This window comes from Manis pentadactyla, chromosome 9 (assembly GCF_030020395.1).
Source record: "Manis pentadactyla isolate mManPen7 chromosome 9, mManPen7.hap1, whole genome shotgun sequence".
NCBI lineage: Eukaryota > Metazoa > Chordata > Mammalia > Pholidota > Manidae > Manis > Manis pentadactyla.
This window is the reverse complement of record NC_080027.1, coordinates 71,990,594-72,012,449: the sequence shown is the minus strand read 5'-3', so window position 1 is coordinate 72,012,449 and position 21,856 is coordinate 71,990,594. Positions and strand designations below refer to the sequence as shown.

Below are 21,856 nucleotides of genomic sequence, written 5' to 3'. Positions count from 1 at the left end.
TATAAAGAAATAATGAATTATAAAGACAACTTTCTTTCCAATTTTAAAAATATTTTACATCAAGCAATAAGAAAAAAGGCAACTCTGTTACTTGCATTTTCACTAACAATTTCATTTGAAGAATGTTAGTGACCAATGAAAAGACCAAAACTTAGCTGAGAAAGGGGAAAAAAAAGGAAATCGAAGACACAAGTGATTTATGTAATCTAAAACAGGATTGGTGTATTGTCCTCTCAAAAAAGCTAAATTTAACATAGAGCTTCTGTTCATTATTGACTCTTTCAGAACATATTAGTAGAAAAATTAGAATATAGTCACTGTTCATGAAAGAATCACTGTTAAGCCAGCCCAGTTACTTGAATGAATCTGCCAGGTCAAAGTCTTGAAGTTCTTTGCCATTGGGGTTCTCAAATGCTAGTCCTACATATCTTGTCTGTTTTAATCTCTATTCCTCAACTCACATTTTCCTAAGCAGAATAACTACATTTTTTCTGGCCTCTTGTGCCTAGTTCTCAATCACATCCAGTCAGTCTATGCATGCAACAACTTCTGATTACACAGAACTTCCTTTTATTTTTTAATACAAATGTGTGGTATTCTACTGTACACACATACCTAATTAATTTAGCTAGTTGCTTCCTGACGGACATTTAGGTTATTTCCAATCTTTTGCTATTAAAAAACATGCCATATAAATAGCTTATATACATTTCATTTTACATCTGAGTAAATATATTCATGGTGTAAATTTTGAAAAGGATCAAAGGATGTATGTTTTTGTAATTTCGAGGGATATTACCAAATTACCCTCTACAGAAATTGTACCTATTTACATTTTTACCAGCAAAATATGAGACTATTAGTTTCCTTTAACCCTTGCTAATTTAGTATTTTATCAAAAATTTTAGATCATTGACAATCTGATCAGAGAAAAATGGCAGGTCAGTATTCTTACTGAAACTGAAATTGGCATCTGTGGTTATGTGTTCAAGAGCCACCTAAACCCTGTCATATTTTTGCCCATTTAAAAAAAATCGGATTGGTGGATTTCTTCCTTTTTATAAGTTCTTAAAATATAAGGAAAGTTTATTCTTTATTCTATTATATGAGTTGCAAATTTCCTCTATTTTGTAGTTTGTTTGCAGTCATTTAAATCACCCTTAAAAATCATGGTTATTCAAACAGCTTTCTCATCTAAATTAGAACAGTTTACCATTGCTTAACAGGCACCTATTACAATATATTTTATACTTGGTACACAGTTGATGTTTAATCAATATTTGCTGACTGAAGGTACAAATACATTTATCATTCACTAAATATTTATTATCTGAGCATTAATATAGATTCTAGACACAAGAGAAAATAAAACAAGCTCTCTGCCCTCAAAGAGAATTCCCTCTCGTGAAAAAGAGAGTTATATTAATAATTGACTATAAAACAATGTATAGAAGTACATGAAGTGCTATGGAAATAAAAATAAGAAACTGGACAATTATATGTGGAAAGCTGTCACAGGTAGTAATTTTTGTACTTGGAGTAGGATGAATTGGTGAATAAGAAAGTGAAAAGCATTATCAACAGAAATATAAGCAATTTAGAAGGAGCATTCTCATAGGACAGGTAAATATAGTGTTTAATATATACATGGAAGACTAAAAAGGTAGGCTTGGATTAGGTTATACGTATCTTGTATGTAATATGGAGAAGTTTGTATTTCATATTGCGAGCTTATAATACCAAACAGGTTTCATCTCACATACTAACTCTCGTATGTTAACTGGTAGTGACCACCCAGAACATTCTGCAGAGAATTTTAAGGCTGTGTCTAAGCTTGGCAGGAGGGTACTATGTTTGACAGTCTGCCATGCATTTAGAAGGGGGCAGTGGAAACAGGAAACCAAATTAGGCATTTGTAATTAAACAGTGTTGTAAATATATTTCTGTCCTTAGGAAAGGTAATGTGATGTCAGTGTAGAAGACTAGAGAACAGTGGACTATGGGGATTGTGTCTTAATTCAGATTGGAATTTCCCTCTCTTTTCTACTTGTATGACAATGTCTGGTAGGCATTAAAGTGTTCTGAAAAATGAATGAAGGAGACAATTAAATGAGGGAGCTAATAAATAACAGTCTTCATCAGAGCAGAGTTCATGAGTTTTAATGAGCAGATTTATTTACATTTGTTTTGACTTCTCAGAAATTTCCCCCCTACTTCCTGTCTCTTAATCTATCCTGGATAGGTGAGATTATTACCAGACAGCTGAGTTTGAAACTTTAATGGATGAAAATATATAGGAATAGTAAGAGCAGTTTTTACTATCACTTACATTGAATATTTACAGATAACCATACTGGATAGAAATGGCTTAATTCACTTACTCTAGCTTGCAACCCTGGAATGAAAGACTGTATGGAGATAATGGAAAAATGAAATAATCTGTTTTAGTAGAAAAAACTTTGCCATAATTTTACTTTAAGAAACATCACCTTGGAAAAATAATATTGAGTATCTAATTATTTACATCAACAAATATATTGTGCATTGCATTTGAAGAATAACAGGTATACCACAAGAGATTCTACAGAATGAAAAAAACATTTGCAAATTGTAGAAAGTTTGTACATTGACTTGCCTCCATCTCAGGTAATAACTGGTAACGCCAGGCAATTTTCAGCTTAATGTTAGATTCTGGTGTTTTATGACTACATACATCTTCACCAAATTCTTTTTCACAATTATCGTCAAGTAACGGTGCAGGAAGCTCCTGTGAGAGCAGAATGATACATTATTGAGCATCTGTGGTAAAGAAATATAACAACTTTCTTAAGTGTTAGCAATAGAGCTTTCCAATTTGTTAAAAATTGATGCCTTAAAATTATGACAAAATAGATATTTCTAAAACAGAGGAAATGATATATATAATATTAAATGTGACGTTTAAATTTTAAAGAAAAGATTCAGTTCTATACTAACAAAAATAAAATGTTATTGCAACAAGAGGCTATGCTCATTTAAAAAAATTTTATACACTTAGAGCAAAGTCTGGAATTAGCACTTACGTACATGTAATTATTGTTATGTTTGCCACAAGGTAAAAATAAAGCATGTGCATAATCTGTTTACTGGTTTGTAATACTAGAATTCAAAAAACTCATTCACCGAAATAATGGGTGAAGTAATAACTAAGAATAAAGCCACTTATTTTGCCCTCAAATATTAGTTTTGCACCTGCAAGCCTATGTCTCTTAAGAATGAAAAGAGAATTTAAAATCTCTATTAAATGGAGAGACATTGAATTCCAATTTTACCTTTTAAATGGAGAGGCACTGAATTTCAATTTTACCTTTTCTTTTTTGGAAGCTGACCTACTGAGTAGCTACATAAAAAAACAAAGGAAAGCAAAGGAAAAAGTACACAAGTTTCCTGGAGAAGGAAAGAACATGCAATAATTGTATTTTTTATTAGCCACAATCACAAAGATAATGTAGGGTATTGGATTAATAAACATAATCTCGTGCTATGCCATAAATTAGTCTAAACTGCAACTTTTACATTTCAAGATCAGATTTATTTATGCTTAGACTCACGCCAACTAATCTGCTGGAAAATACATTAACCATCAAATATTTTAGTCACCTCTTACAAGACTTACAAATATATTCATACTTTAATTTATGCCTATATTAGAAGCTGGGTATATCATTAAGTTTTGAATCCATCTTTCCTAGAAAAACATTGTATCTTACAAAATATATAGAAACTTCCTTTTCCAATGTAAATAAGTATTGGTGATGCATACAGTACAATAAAGCATAGTGGTTTTGAGTTTGAATTCTGCAACCAGATTGGGTCCAAATCTTGACTTTACTGTGTCTGTGGTTATGTTGACTACTTACTGTACCTCTCTGTTTTCATTCATCATCTGAATAATGGAGATATTAATATTCATTTCATTGGGTTGTTGTAAAGAATAAGTCAGTAAAAAAGGTAAAATGCAGAGAATGGTGTCTACTGCATGTTGAGCACTCAATAAATGTTTGATTATGAGAGTTCAGTCAATAATTGCTTTAGCCAATACTCAGAGCCACACATTTTGGATTGTCAATATTACACAACATTTAGCATAAATATTTGGATCAATTTTTTTTTCAATTTCAGGGATATTTAATGATAGTTATGACAGAGGTATAAAGTTAAAAAAATTAAATATAGCAACCCTCCCACAAAATAATCATTAAGTAAACATTCTCAGCATATACTTATGTATATACATAGGTATGCTAGACAACATACTTCCACAACAGTATATAATAAAATACTTTAATTCTAAAACTAACATTTTACTTTTTTTAAAAAAACAAAAATGAAGTAAAATTGAAAGAACTGAAGAACTGACAAATGATTCTTTACCCTAAGAGATATTATTTCTTAATGTGTTCTCTAGTAAGATTAGAAATATGATTATGAAGCACAGTAAGATGTTGGAGTCACTGTGCTCCTTTTTACATGTTTCAGTTTTAAATAAAATCAATTTTTCTCTCCTCTCCTATATAAAAAAAGAGGAAGCTAGCACTTAGCATTTTCTCCCACCTCCTCTCCTCCAAATTTAGTTTTTCTCCTATTATTTTTATGTTATCAAAGTTTATTGATTCTTGTCCACAACAAGACACAATTGTTTAGCTTTTTGTTGAAATGGGTTCACCATTCATCCTTTTAGCACAGTTCCACCATTCCTGACTTTTCTTAATTGATAGCACTCATTTAACAGTTAGGATGGCACCAGGGATAGAGCTGTGAACAAAATAAAGTCCTTGCTTTCAGGAAGTTATGTTGTAGAAAGGTGGTGATATAAACTTGAAAAAAGAGGAAAGTAATACAGAATAACTAACTGGAGGAGGTATTACTTTACACAGAGTAGTTAATGAAGTTCTCCATGAGTGAATACATAGATAATGTTTTCAATATTTTTTTACTTGACTAACATTTTGGTTGCATGTAATATTTCATTATATATTCATTCACTTAGAATCAGGTAGATATTTCTCCACTGTCTTTGGACAAAGAACGATGCTGTGAAGAAGTCTGAAGCCTTCCACCTTTGCAGGTGACTTGCTTTTTCTACCTTATAGACTGAACAACTTTCTTTGCAGCAATAACATAAATGGGCTATATCTCTGATTATTGCTTTGTATTATTTGTCCCCTGTAACACTGGATGCCCTTTTAAGCTGAAACTCTTAATTTTAGGTAAAATTTTTGTGTTTCTCTTCCACATGGAAACAGAATATATCCTTGTTGATATAGCATTAGGTGTTATCATTAACAGTTGTAAAATGTCACATAGTAGATAATTAAAAATGTTACTCAATAAATATATTTTTCCATCTTCCAGACCAGAACTGACCAATAGAACTTTGTGATGTTGGAAATGTTATATAGCTGTGTTATCCAATACAGTAGCTACTAGCTACTTAATTTTATTTTATAAGAAATTTAAGGTATTCAAGTTTTCAAAGAAAAAATTTCACGTTGTAATTATATCCTTACTTACTGCTTTAATCTCATTTCTCTAACTTCACTGTCACAAACCTGCTCCTTGCTTCTACTATATTGGGTAATGATATTATTTAAGTCAATTTGTACTTTTAATCTGCAATTATTCTTTTTATCTACTACTCATGTTTTCTCATTCTATTTTTGTGGTATTTTTTTGAAACCATGTTCTTACTCAAGCCTTCTATAAATCTCTTATGGAGGAATTTCCTTCTGTTCTTGGGTTATGTTTTCTTCCAGACTGAGTTTTTTCCTCCAGGCGAAGTTTGAGGGTGGAGTATTTTGATATCCTGTCAATTTTCTGCACTTTTTAAAAATGAGAGCTTATGCAAGGTTAAATGCCATATTTTTTTAGAAGACCTAGGCTCTTCATTCTCTCATGAGATTCATTAAATGCCAGCTTCCTGTTCACATTACTTGGTTCAGTGAGTATTTTCTTCCCATTTAGGAGGTATTATTAGGATTTGGATTATACATTCAATTTAGTGTTGCTTTCTGAAATACTTGATTTAGTTTGAGACCATCAGCCCTAATTATTACTTTATACTAATTTGTTGGTTTCTGGGTGTGAGAGTAAACTTAGGAACTGACTTTTGTTTGATTACAGAGTTTATAAATTTATGGCATTAGCTTGGACTCTGACTTGTTCTGTCTAGTACAACTGATTTCCTTGAAGTATTTTAAATTATTTTTTGTTTGGTAATGTAGGATTGTCTATGATATAAGTTTAGTACTTTGATATCTAAACCCTAAGTCTCCATATTCAGTACTTCTTAAGTAAATCTTTAGGAAAATTTTGAGCAGAGATAGAGACTAGAAAAATAAATATCCATTACCTTGCCATAAGAGAAGTAATTAGACATTCTGTTTGGAATACTTCAAACATATAAAAACATCTTACATATATTGGTTAATAGGCATCATTCTGCCACTAAAGTAAGCCTATAAATTATAAATTATTTTAAAGTAAATTACCTTAAATTTTTGGTTCTCAATTATTTTCTTGCCTTTATATATTTACATAGATAATATATATGGGGGAGAGGGAGGAGGAAAACCAAACAGTTTGGAGGTTCTGATAATTCTCAACCCTTTCCCCTGCCATGGTCCCATCCTCAGAGTCAAGAACCAGTAATTTTACTTGTGAAATAAGGAAGTAAACATTTAAATAAGATTATTATAAAAGCTTAAATTTAATGGATTAATATCTAGCTTGCAAAATCTATTTACTTCCAAATGCAATTTTCTAAAATCTGTTTTTCCTTGTCTTTTTTGCATTAAAAAAGAATACTAGATATCAATTTAAATATTTTATGATCAAATAGTTTTGTTTACCTCAGTTACAGAGACATAGCATTTTTTACAAATAAAAGGTCCAGAATTACACAATTCAGTACAGTAGCCCCTATCAACATGTGCTATTTAAATTTAAGATTTAATTAATTATAATTAAACAAAATAATACATTCACTGCCTCAACTGCACTCCTCACATTTCAATGCTTAATGTCTGCATCGGGCTAATGGCTGCTCTATTGCACATGCAGACTACTCCATTAGAATACTTCCAACATTGCAAAAAATTCTATAGGTTAGTGTTGGTCTAGAAAATAGAAAATTTTATTTATTTATTCATCTAGCAATTTAAATTGTTTACTATATGAGGTTTTGCAACTGTCAATGACACATTTTAGCCTTATATCACGAGGGTTTTGAAGAAGCATCATCACAACTTGTTTAAAATTAAAATCAGGAGGTTATTTTACTTTCAGTACCTAAAAAAACTGTACTCTTCCCTGTCCCCCCCCACACAGCTGGCTTCCACTGGTAGGCTCTCAGAAGGCCAGAAGCCAAACTTAAGCAGAACAGGCAGGAGATTGGGAGATTAGAGGATTCCTCCCTGGGGAAACTGACAAAATTAAAAGACCTTTAGAAAAACACTACTAGCTAAGGTTACAGTAAACCTATCAGACTACAAGTTATGTGCCCAAATACATAGCACTTCCAATTAGTTTTCCAGTCCCTCACTGATCAATATCAAAGGACAGCCAAAAATTATCAGATACTTGAGTACAGTATCTAATATGGAATTCAAAGACCAAAACAAACAGGAAATGGAAACAATGTCAGAAACATATAAAAACTTCAAAAAGAATATAAAGTAATATCTATCATATGAGATGCTGTACAAAAAAATAAAACACTTCAGTAAAAGGAAATCGGAAAAAACTGAGTTTACAGATATTAAAAACATGATAGTAGATTTAAAAAACTGACTAGAAGAACTAGATCAAGTTGATCAAATCTCTCAGAATAAAAGAACAATAATGATGATAATGATAGCAATGATAAAAAAAATCAAGGTAGCTCACGTATGTTAAAGTACTTAGTAACTGCCAGGTACTATTCTAAGCAAAAATAACTTATTTAATCCTTAAAGCAATCTTAAGAGGTAAGCAATGTTATTAAAATCATTTTATAGATGAAGACATTGGAGTACCAATGTTAATTAACTTGTTGAAGGTCACAAAGTAAGTCAATGGCAGAGCCAGGATTTGAATTTGGAAAGTCTTGCTGTATCACTTTGTCTCTTAACCTTTATGCTACAGTGCCTCTTAGAGATAGAAAATGAGAGAGAAAAGAAAATATTTAGAGGATTAGTCTATGAGCTTGATATTATAAAAGGATTTCTAGATAGAGAAACTAAGAAAATAAAGGAAAAAATAAGTGAAAGGGCTTGTTCTAAAGAGAACACCATAGGTATAGCTGAACAACCACTTGATAAAGAGAGCATGGGTGTGCACAATGACTTAATCAACCATCTCAGTACAAGCCATGGATAGAGATATTATTATATCAGTAGAGACACCGCCAGGTTGAATTAACAGTAACAGACAGGCAGGATGGAACTAAGGAAGGCTGTTGGGCCTCTTGGATTTTATAGGATTTGACTATTGAGCAATTTGATTTCACATATGAGCTATCTTGCAATAAAAGAGAAGGACCCCAAAGGTGACACAGAGATCATCAGGGCTGCCACTACTACAACAGGCCCAGAGTGCATAGGCCCAGAAAGCAGTGCTGTCTCCATTTCCATTTCAAAGGGCAGGACTGCAGCCTACCAAAGTCATGTGGGTGGTGCTCTATCTGAAGACACATGACATTGCTAGCCCATTGGGCTTAGAAGGCAGAGCATTGAACCAAAGATTATACACAAGCCTTAAGACCTAATGGAATTTGTCAACATTTGTTAAATTTTGGACTTGCTTGGAATCTATCACCCCTTCTTTCCTTCTGATTTCTCTTTTGGGAATGTTTATGCTCCCACCATTGTATCTGAAAGCACATAACTTGTCTGGCTTAACAGGTTCACAGCTAGAGAGGATTTTTGCCTCAGGAAAGATCATACTTCAAGTTTCATCCATACCTAGTTTATGTGATATTTAGATGAGACTTTAAGCTTTAGATTGATGATGTAGTGAGTTAAGACTTTTAGGCCTACTGGGTTGGAATGAATGTATTTTGCCTGTGAGAAGGACATGAATTTTGGGGGATACAAACATTCAATCCATTACACAGTTTTTGGTACATAGTAGGCATGCAATAAATGTTTGACAGACAAAAGAAATGATGGCTAGCAAATCTTTATCTCCAATCATTCCCCAACTTCTAGGCCTAGATTTTTACCTGCTTTCTGAATATTCTACTGAATGTTTGACTACATGTCAAACTCATAGTATGCTAGATCAGATTATTGTCTCTTATTCTTTTCTCCCTTTCTCTCAGCTCCTCCTCCTCCTCCTTACTTTCTCTACAGTTATTTTCTCATTCATTCAAGACTAATTAATTCCCTCTCCTGGCTCCTGGCAGGATGTGTCCATAGCACTCAGTTAACTCTTTAAATAGCTCATAAATAAGATATGACTACTCTTTGAACTTTATTTCATACTATTCTCTTACAAAGTGGACAATGTACTAAGGAAGTCCTAAGGTTCCTACCTCCAATTACTGTTTCCTTTGCTTAAAGTAGTAACTTGCACATTTGGATATACAGTAAAAATTTACTTGATAGAAATGAAAAGTATAATTTATCTTAGCAGGGATTGCAAATTAATTCATTATAAACAAAAAATTCATTAAAATCATAGTAAAATGAACAAGGGAAATAAGTTTGTTACAATATAGAGAGATGACATGAGTTAACCACAGAATTTGAATTTGAAGACAGTAATAGAAACTATAAAAAACAAAGGACAGAAGGAAAAAATGACTGGGGAAGAAAAAGACCAATTCTTGCAAACTTTTTCTAAAAAACTGATGAGCTGAATCTAAAATTTACATGGAAATGCAAAAGGCAACAACAGCCACAATGACACTGCAAAAGAATAAAGTTGGAGTGGTTTAAAAATATCTGATTTAAAGATATTATAAAAATAGAAAACAGAAGTCCATTTAAGATAGACATGTTGTTCAATGGAACAGAAAAGAAAGTTGAGATAGAGACTCATGTATTTATTTAGTGTTTGATATAGGTGCCAAGGCAGTTCAATAGGGAAAGGATATACTACATTGTTAGAAAACAACAAATGAAAAAAATCTTAGTGGTCTGAGGGGTCTTAGTGGTCCAGGGGTCAACAAAGTATGGTTTGTGGGTCAACTCCAACTACCTGTTTTCATAAATAAAGTTTTATTGGAACATCACCATATCCATTTGCTCAGGAATTTTCTATTGCTGCTTTAGTGTTAAATAGCAAAATCAAGAGTTGTAACAGAGACCATGTGGCCTGCAAAACCAAAAATATTTACCATCTATCCCTTTAAAGAAAAGTTTGCTGACCCCTGGGTTATTTAAATATTTCTTAAATAGGATAAAAATATAGCATGAAATATAAAATAAAAGAGACAGTGGACTTCACAAAAGTGAAAAATAATGCTTTTCAAAAGACTGTTCAGAAAACAAAGAGGCAAGCCATAGACTGGGATATAACTATTTGCTAAATGAGTACCTGATAAAGGACCTGTATCCAGAATAAAAGAACACTTACAATTCAGTGATAAAAATACAAAATATCCAATAAAAAATGGACAAGAGTTGGACAGACACTTCACAAAAAGATACATGGATGTCAAATGAACATGAGAAAATGCTCAAAATCTTTAAAAATAAAAATTTTAAGTGAGAAGAAAATATTATGTCCAAGTTTATTTGGCAATGTTCTTTTTGTCTTCAAATACATTACATAGTAATGCATCTGATAATCGATGGCATCTCAGATTTGATAAAATATGGTAATTATTTAGTAAGTGAGCTAAAATTTTCTTAGCATGTCTACTTTTAAGCATTCCATCAATATATAACAAATTTTTTTCCAATATAGTGTGGATAAATGTTGTTATGCTAATAATCTACCTACTGAGACCTGTGTGAACACCTGGTTACTTTCAGTATTTTTATCATTTTTAAGCCTGAAATCTGAAGAAAGAAAATAAAAAATTGGCCCACTAAAATTAACAATCAACAGTAGTGAGGTTTTAAGTCCTGTGAAGTACAGAATTCCGTCTTAAGGCAATAGTGTCAGTTCACCCTATATAATTCACTGACAAAAAAATCCATTATATAAAAATTCTGTCTTAGTGGTTTCAATAGTACTATTCAGAATTCAAGACAGAATTAATGATTTAAACAAATACCAAGAAATGATATATTGGGGAAAAAATATTCTGGAATGTCTGTCTTCTAATATTCAAAATTTATTATGTAAGAGTTTGTATTTAATATATTGTTACATTTTTAAGCCCACCTATGCTACTCATTGTGACCCACTGACATCAGAGATGATCACTGCTATAATCTCTACTGTCTGTTACAATGTCTGTATCTAATCAAACAAAAAATTTAATTAATGTTTTGATAAATCTCTATTTCAAGAGAATGCTAAGAATAAGCTCTTTAATATTCAACTATTAGAGCTGCCAATCACAGATCAAGGTCCTCTCTCACACTTGAAAATCCTCAGTCTTTGATTTTCAACCCAGTGCCCCAATAGAACACACTGTATGGTTTTTTATGTCCTTGTTACCTAAAAAAAAAAGGGGATATCAAATTTTTGGTTCTTTTATGCAATGCGGTGCTACTTATAGTTCCATATATTTGGTATCAAGGATAAGGAATAAATAAAAATAAAAAACAGGCATTGTAAGCACTATACAGAAGATAGGGTGGAAAGTGTCAAATTTCTCTTTTAATCGAATGAATCAGGTTAGAAAATTAACATGAATAAAGAAATTGGCACTGCTTTTGGACAAAAACAACTGTTTATTCTTCTGGAAAAAAAATAGAAACCAATTACAAGTGTCCAATATGAAAATATACTGCAGCACTTAGGTATATTTATTTTTTCACCAGAAATATTTATCCCTATCCATAAGAAGCTATAAATATATATACTTTTCCTTTTCAATTCATGCAATTCTGTGCTTACGCTATATTATTTTGTGGTCTTTGTTTTGGCAGATGCACAGCAAAATCTGATTCCAACAGTTTGACCCTCTCACTTTTTATGTTCTCCAGGGCATAATAAAACCCAAGATACAATCCCTCAGCAGTTAATGAAGCTTAACCTCCCACCCTCTCAATTACCAATGCATCACACCAACTACGGGCATCATACTCCTCTCTAAGCTATTTTACAATTCAGCAGAAGTACTACTGAGCTATTATGAAGCAACATAATCCATGCAGCATGAGAAATCCTTCTTAAAAATAAAATCTTTTGATCCTTGCAGGTTTTGGTAACTGTATAATTAATACTACTTAAGCATTATCCATGTATCGGTAAGTATATTGTATCAGTAAGTATATTACTTTGTGATTTTGAGGAGCTTGGAGAACAGTTATTTTCTGAAAGTTGAAAGGAGAAACAAATCCAAAGATTTTATTGAGTATCATAATTTGAATATGAAACTACTCTAAATACTAACCTGAGAATCCATATATTAAAGGTACGTTCTCCAAATTATCTTCACTTAAATACTTAAAAGTATGGGGGGAGAGGTGACTTTAATTGTTAAAAGCATTCAGAAATGTAGATTGCACAGAATAAGTTAGAAGGTTCAGGGGTATAGCTGATGTTATATAAGAGATGTTAAAAAAGTCATAGATTTTAAGATTAGTAATTAATGAATGAACTTATTTCCACCCATATTTCAAACGAAATTCAGTACAGATTAAGGAACCTCTTAGTGCAAATTCAGATATTTTTTTCTTGAATATGAAGGTGGAAAATTACTGATATTAAAAAAAGGGTGAAAAAAACACTTTCACATCGGTATATAAACATTATTTTAACTAAACTCCCAAGTTAAGCTACTGGCAAAAAGGATGCTTTTAATTTGGTAACTACATCATTTATATGAATCTGATATAAAATAGAAAATGAAACTACTGAGATAAGAGCAGTGTTCTCAATATTTTTCATCTATCCTTAGCACATTTCTCAATAACATGTAAACCATAAATGTGTTGAGAAGACTGAAAAATGTTTCTATCAATTTTCTTGACTAAGATAAAGGAAAGGAGAAGGGTCACATGTATAACAGGAAATGGAAGTCTGCTTTAGAAGTACTCAGAAATAAAGGAAAAGGGTAGCACTAAGTCAAAAAATTAAGAAAGCTATCGTCAAATAAATGCAAATCATAATCTATATTTCAAAATATTACATTCTTAACCATCACATTTTTAAAAGCACCAGTCATAGAAGGATTTCAAAGCAATTTAAACTTGTAATTAATGTCTGAGTTCTAATGCTATCTAGTAGTGAGGCTGAGAAAATGAGGTACAGGCAAATTTAGATTCCTTATTTAGGTCCTAGCAATTGTTTGCTAATACCATAAATAGCACTCCCAGGCTTGACCAACGCAGCCACATGCTTTTGATACTGCTTCTTGATGACACTGACTTAAAAGGAGTTAAAAGGGAAATGCAATGAGTTTCTTGGTATTTTGATACTAGTAGCTTCCATAATTATTTTCTCACATACATAAAAAAAAACCAAACTGTCAAGCTAATAAGAACAAGTCTCCATGAGGCTTATAATAATTCTTTCAATTTCCCTCAATATATTGATACAGAATTTATGTATTTTATATATCAAAATGTAAAAATTGTTTTACATATTCCTTCAAAACATTCTCGTCAAACAGATTTTTTAAGGAGAAAGCTTACAAAAGAAATTCATGTTCTTACTTATAGGAAGACAAGGATGCACTGTTGGTACCTATTAATAGTTCTAGCCATAATAACTGGAGTCTTCCTTTTAGGTTCCTTTACAAAGTAAAGTTCATAAACTAAGTGTTGTTAATGTTTAATCTGGTTCTGACTGCACAACCAATAACTCATATTCAGGGAGATAATGTAAGTTAAAGTGAAAAGAGTTACTAATTACATAACTACCATTGTTAAAAAACGTGAACTCCTGCATGTGTGTATATATTATGTATACACACACACATATGTATGTGTCTATATATCTTTATCTCTATACATACACCCCTAGTTATAGGTGTGTGAGGATGGTGAGCAATGTAGTCCTTGTAATACCTTGATTACATTTTATGAAATGTTTTAAAATGTATATTAAACTTTCCACTTAATCACTGACATTCACAGGTTTATTAGTGAGACTGTGGGCAATAATTCTCTTTAGTAAATATTTATGCTACAAGGATATATTAAAATGTTTAACAGAAACATGACATGTGAAAATCCCTATTAATATACAATAATTTGAGTTTATAGAAAGATTCTTATATTGGCAATAGATGCCTACGAAATTCCTGTAAGTACTGTGTCTCTATTGAATACAACTAAAATAATTTCTAAAAATCTGATCTAACTAAAATTTCTAAATATAATTATTTTAAAAGTTAAGACTGTAACAATAATCTTATCATACCTATTTGTTAAATTGATATCATAGAATTTTTACATTGTTGAAAAAGAAGTAATCCAAATTGATTCAGGGATTCTAGAAGTATTCAGGGATATCTACTGTCAAAGAAATCTCAATTAGGAATGGAATCAGGCATTATCTTCATTTAAGAGATCCAGATCAGTTAAATCCCTAGCTCAGGAACACACAAGTGACTGGCTGTATTTGTTTGATGTCTTGTTTACTTCTTTTACTTCTCCCAGGTGATGGAAAATGTCACAAACAAAAACCCTTAGGGTATTATATGAGGCACTAAATGAAATTGGACTTTACTCATTTTATTTAAATTTGAAAAGTATTTCCGTAATACATTTGGTGCCAAATTGATTCTTTCTGGTCTTTGAGTATTGAGAAGTAGAGACAAATAGGTAAAGGCATAAAATAGGTTTAATTGTATAGCACCCTAAATGTTATAATCTGTTTTAAGAAATACAAAGGTAAGAAGCTTCATTTCATAGTTTCAGATCTATTTTCTATTTCCAGTTTAAGTCTTTAGTCTAATATTGCCTACCCGGTTTCTGAATCTAGAAGATTTTTAAACACATATATACTTACACAAAAACTGTAGTAAGAATATTTTACAAAAATGATAAGCACATTTCCAATGCCTCTGCTTTCGTTAATATACCATCATATGTAAATATGGATCTGATGAATTAATAAGGCCAGTTTCTGTAACTGCCTGTTGGTTTCTGATGAACAAAACTTAAAATCTCAGGAAAAAAACTGGCCACTGAAGGAATCACCCCAACATTAGCTGGAGAGATTGCCCTGAGAGAGAGAGTTTTCCTTGGGGTTTTCACATAGTAAAGTTATCTTTTGCACATAATAAATATTCACAGACTGTCTATTTAATGACCCCTGATGATCTGCTGCTTTTCTCCTTTCATGGTATTTAATGTTTCCTTTAAAACATCCTTTAATGTTTCACTTAATAGGACAATGTATTAATTTGGGGAGTTTATGAAAAATATTTCCTTTTAGTTTTAAGGCTCTGGTTTTCAGAATTTCAAGTCATTTGTCCCTCCTGAAAGTACTAAGTACTTTCTTTTCTGAATACTTTTTTCTAGTATTTCCAATTTGGACTTTATGTGGCTTCTTTTCAAGGAATAATAAAGTGATATATAATAGTTCTAAGATTTTAACATTTCTTTTGAGCATAACAATAACCATTGAGTGGTCACAACCACTCTTTCTTTTTATGGGTTCAAAATAAAATTTTTTAAAGCAAATGTGAGGCCTGGAGTGCTTTAAGTTTCAGAAAACAAAACTCCAGATACTTCATTTTTAATTTGGAGTCCAGAATAAGGTAGCTAGGCTACTATCCCTATTTTAACAGGAAATGGTAAGTGAATTGTGCAAGGTCTTGCAGCTAGTTAAGAAGCAACACAGAAATTAGTTAACCTCAGATCCCAAAAACGCTGCACCTTGTTGAGGATAAATTTCCTATCACAGTGTGTAGCATTTTTGCTGTATGACTTAGGCTATTTCTCTGTAGGCAAAATTCCTTTCTTTTGTTGCGTGATGAACAAACATCAATGCTAAGTATATGTTTATTTATTAATTTTTTACTGAAGTATCATTGATATACAATCTTATATTGGTTTCAAGTATATAACACAGTGGTTCAACACCCATATTATTAAGTCCTCACCCCAACTAGTGCAGTTACCATCTGACAATATAAGATGTTACAGAATCATTGACTATATTCTCCATGCTGCACTACCATCCCTGTGACCAACTTACATTATGATTGAGAATTATTTTAATGTTGCACCAGAAATGGTTCTCACTAGATAGTGACAAAAAGGTGGGTTTATTTTACATTCTATTTTTATCTTATCTTTCATTTCCTTGTTGGAAAGTAGAGCACATGCCATCTTTTAAAAGCTGGCTACAAATGTAGGTCACTGGAAGCAGTACTGAGCTTTTGCATGTTTTTTCTTAGTCTTTTTAGTTTGCCAAAGAAGTTCTAACTGTGGCTGCCAAGGGAGAACTTAGAATTTTAAATAAGATCTCAGAAGTAGTTAGGGAGAAAAAAAAAGAGTGAAACCTTGGGGTCAAACAGCAAATTTCCGGCTCAACTAGAACTTGAGCTATAAACAAGGAAAAGCATATAGCAGCCTGGTAATTTTCTAAACAAATAAAATGTTGACAAAGAAATGAAGGGAATATATTCTGATTATACCTTTGCCTTCAAAGGCTCATCTACTACTGTACTTACATTATGGACATAAGGTATACCATGATAAAAGTTTTGATAGGAAATAAGACAAATATATAGGCTAGAAAAAGTATAAAAGTGTGGGAAAATGTGCTACTAATAAGGTATTGAGCATGCATAAAGTTTGCAGAGTGGGATAATAAAGGGTCAGAAAATAATTTTTAATTATTTTTTAGCATGACGTATTGTTTTTTTCTCTGAATCAGTCTAAAACTACAACTTTAAATGTTAAAAATATTCAATAATATATTTGGTCAATCAAGGGATACTTCTTTAACTTCATTCTTATGGCTATCTCAATTTGCAGGAGAACAAGGAAAACAAGGGTTAGATCTGAGATATTTTTGTATTCTGTTTACTCAGAAAGACCAATCTGTATTATAGTGTACTAAGAACAAACAGTTGACTACTGCATTGGATTCAGACTTCCAATTTTGTTCCATTATTAGTAAATAACAAGTGGATGGCAATCACAGACTTAATCTGGGCACCAAGTTGACAGAAGAAAAAGAAACCTTACATTGTATAGCAAATACTATTTCATCTAATTCTAAATCAACTAACATCTTGGATATCAATTCAAACCAAAGAATCAAATAAAGCAGAAGATACAAAGTTAAATGAGTAAGATCTTAACAAATAAATTCAATATTTGATTCAAAGACTGATATTTTGTGATATAAAATAATGCTCTCAAATTATTAAGATGTCATTTTAATTTTTACTTATAAAGTCCATGAAAAAGGATTCTCAAGATATTAGTCTAAATTTACATATTTCATTACTAAATATTTTGTTGCTATATTAATTCATCAAATATGATATGGTTTATTTTAAATGAATTGTTACTTCCATGACTTGTGGGTTATTATAACATAATTCATTTTCAATTATAAAATATTTTCTCTATATCAAATATGGAAAGTTTCACCATTACTGATTTTTAAATTTGAATTATTTATTTACTACTCTGTTTGATTTAAAAAATATATGCTGTGCTTAGTAAACATTAAAACTATTTTACCATGTACTTTTCAGGGTACATATTAAAAAATATAACTTCTAAGCTCCTTAAAAGCATTCTAAGCCTCCTACACTGCTGGTGGGAATGTAAACTAGTTCAACCATTGTGGAAAGCAATATGGAGGTTCCTCAAAAAACTCAAAATAGAAATACCATTTGACCCAGGAATTCCACTCCTAGGAATTTACCCAGAGAACACAAGTTCGCAGATTCAAAAAGACATATGCACTCCTATGTTTATTGCAGCACTATTTACAATAGCCAAGAAATGGAAGCAACCTAAGTGTCCATCAGTAGATGAATGGATAAAGAAGATGTGGTACATATACACTATGGAATACTATTCAGCCATAAGAAAGAAACAAATCCTACCATTTGTAACAACAGGGATGGAGCTGGAGTTCATTATGCTCAGTGAAATAAGCCAGGCAGAGAAAGACAAGTACCAAATGATTTCCCTCATTTGTGGAGCAATGAAGCATAACTGAAGGAACAAAACAGCAGCAGACTCACAAACTCTAAGAAGGGACTAGTGGTTACCAAAGTGGAGGGGTGAGGGCGGGTGGGTGGGGAGTGACTGCAATGGGGTATGGGGGAGAGACTCGATAATATGGGTGAATGTAGTAACCACATTGTTTTTCATGTGAAACCTTCATAAGAGGATATATCAATAATACCTTAATAAAAAAAGTGTATATAAAAAAAGAACTGATCATCCAATCACCAAAAAAAAAAAGGCATTCTACCCTTCCACTTTGTTCTAACTGTGGCTGATGTTGGACAGTGCACAGTGTGTATAATAGATAACTCACAAAGTTAATGGAACAAGTCAAGAATTAACTCTTTGCTCTAGATATTACTTTCTGCATGAGTATTACCTATTTGACATGTTATCACTAAAAAATTTCAAATTAAGTTTTACACTGACCATATTAGGAAACAGCATTTAAATTCACTTCTGAAAATCATTTTACTTTCTTTGATTCTATAAATATTAACACATAACATCATATTGTTAAAAATCATGAAAAGAATATAATAGAAAAATTGTAGCATTTTTAAGTCCTAAGAAATGTTTGTGTACATGGGTGTATATAATCTTTTATTTTATAAAAAAGTCAGCCTATCTACTCATAAATGTTTAAGTATTTTAACATAAAAAATATTTTTGTTATTTTAGAAAACATTCCATAGAAAATTTTCATGGAGAATACTCATCACTACATTTGAGATGATGAAGAAAATTCTTATACATAGAAAAGTTAACTGAAAAATACCACATGTGTTTTTAAAAGCTTTAATAGCATCATGTATATTGTTCCATAGGATTTTCTAAGGGGTGTAATTTTCAGCCTTACATCTTAAAGCTGACTTTCTGAGGGAGCTTTGACTACAATAGGCATGAGTATGTTTTCAAAGGATGATGGATAAATTGCTGGGTGGTTATATAATATATCTCAGGCAGCTGATGGGGCTTTTTATCCTTTACTTGTCTTTTAGTTACACACAGTTTTAAGATAATTATGGTCTATAAGATTGTCTTTTCCCTTTTCTTGTACCAGCAATATCTGTCTTGGTTATAGGTTCTAGGAATCCCAATCATACATCATAAAATAAAGACTAGGCAATTACAACATTTCCCCCCTTATATTGTATCTCTAAATACTGTTAATGCCTCAGTTTTGGTCATTGTTGGGCTGCTTTATAAAGTCTAACTCTAATTGAGTTGGGCAAATTGAAGTCATGACTGAATATTATATAGAAAACCTACTTATCTATATTAGTATTTAACATCTTACTTTAAGTTACAAACATATTTTGCTTATTCTTCTCAGAGAGATGCTAAAAACTTTGTCTATGCATTGGTGTTATGAAGAATATAAGTAATTTAAATCTTTACAGCCATAATTTTTTAATCCAGTCCATTCTAAATGTGTGAACACTAACTGGACCACATTAAATATGTATATGTTAAAAACAACACTTTTGTATTTACTTTTTTTATAGAAAAATGAGAATGGCATATGAAAACTTTAAATTAAATATTGTTTTGCTATTACATATTAAACATGTGATCATTATTTATGAGAGAAGAAGATTCTATTAACTAAAAAACTAGATATATTTTTAGAGAAGAGTTGCATGAAATACAAGAACATAAAAAAATTAAAATAGTTTAGAAAGGAATCATCAAATTTTTTTAATGTAGTAAAATGTTAAGTGTGTATGCTATTTAGCATATATAGCCTTTTAACTACCTCCCTTAGTCATCTATATATAAGCGGTTTTAGTTAAAAGCATAAAATGGCACTAAAATCAAAGATAATTGTTTCTTGAGAATAACACACTCAGCTTTATGGTTAATTTAATATTTAACTTCATTGAACATATTATCGATAATATTCAAATGTCATGGAAATCAAATTTGCTATTCAAATAAAAACAACTTGTTATAAATGAAATAAACTTTCAAAATGCAGCATCAAATCTACAATGATATATAAAGTAAATCTAATCCTTAAGACCATTAACTTTTTGTGGCAGCAATTATAACACCTTTGATAAACATTCTAACCATGTAAGATAAGGTAAAATAGATCCTATGACACTAGAACATACTACAGTTAAAAACACCTATGCCAGTTCAGAGCAAGAGAAACCTTTAAGACATTAAAAAATAAATGGTCAAACCATTTAAAAATATTTTTCCCTTGAAATTTAAGAAGAATTTAACTATTTAACTTCTGGGAGATTAACTAGTATGTTGTTATAAATTGGATTTCAGTAATAGTGAAAATTCAAATATGGGAAAGTCAAGTAAAATATCTGTCAATATCAAAACCAATGGAAAAAATATCCAAACATATATCAATCAATGGTAATTTATTTCAAATAGTAAGCTTTTAAACAATATTCAAGATAACAGGAAAATATCATTTATAATTTCTATTGTTTCTTTACTTCCAATATGAAAGTCTATATTTACATGTACATGCATACCTGACTTTACTGTGCTTCACTGTATTGCATTTTGAATATACTGCATTTTTTACAAATTGAAAGTTTGTGACAACCCTGTGTTGAGCAAGTCTATCTTCACCATTTTTCTAACAGCATTTACTCACTTCATATTTCTGTGTCACAATTTTGATAATTCTCACAATATACCAAACTGTTTTTTATTATTCTATCTGTTATGGTGATTTGTGATCAGTGAAATTTGATGTTACTGTTATTTGTTTAAGGGTGCAAACTGTGGTCATGAAAGGTAGCAAACTTAATTGATAAATGTGTGTGTACTGAGTGCCCCACTGACCAGCTGTTTCCCCATCTCTCTCTCTCTTCTTTGGCCTCCCGGTTGAGACTCAAGAATACTGAAATTAGGCCAACTGATAACCCTACAATGGCCTCTAAGTGTTCCAGTGAAAGAAGGAGTCCTATGTCTCTCACTTTAAATCAGAAGCTAGAAATGATTAAACTTGGTGAGTGAGGCATGTCAAAAGCTGAGAAAGGCTGGAAGCTAGGCCTCCTGCACCAAAGAGTCAAGCTGTGAATGTAAAGGAAAAGTTCTTAAAGGGTATTAAAAGTGTTACTCAGTGAATACATGAATTACAAGAAAGTGAAAACAGCCTTACTGCTGATAAGAACATCTTAGAAGTCTGGACAGAAGATACAACAGCCACAGCATTCCTTTAAACCAAAGCCTAATCCAGAGCAAGGCCCTACCTCTCTTTCATTCTATGTAGGTTGAGAGAGGTGAGGAATCTTCAAGAAGAAAAGTTTGAAGCTAGTAGAGGTTGGTTCATGAGGTTTAAGGGAAGAAGTTATCTCTATAACATAGAAGTACAAGATGAAGCACCAGGTGCTGATGGAAAAGCTGCTGCAAGTTATACAGAAGATGTAGCTAAGATCATTTCTGTACTAAAGAACAGATTTTCAATGTAGACAAAACAGCCTCCTACTGGAAGAAGATGCCATCCAGGATATTCATAGCTAGAGAGAAGTGAATGCCTGGTTTCAATGCTTCCAAGGACAGGCTGACTCCCTTGTTAGGGGCTCATG

General features: G+C 31.7%; 1 protein-coding gene across 7 annotated transcripts in view; it reads right to left on the bottom strand.

The window, feature by feature from the left end:
* ELP4 (elongator acetyltransferase complex subunit 4) overlaps nt 1-21,856 on the bottom strand; it is a 248,100-nt gene that overhangs the window by 187,917 nt on the left and 38,327 nt on the right. For all 7 annotated transcript variants that reach the window (XM_057507527.1, XM_057507529.1, XM_036891834.2 and 4 more), the window contains exon 4: nt 2,636-2,767. In XM_057507527.1, coding sequence (XP_057363510.1) covers nt 2,636-2,767 — 132 coding nt within the window. The remainder of the gene's footprint in view (nt 1-2,635; nt 2,768-21,856) is intronic.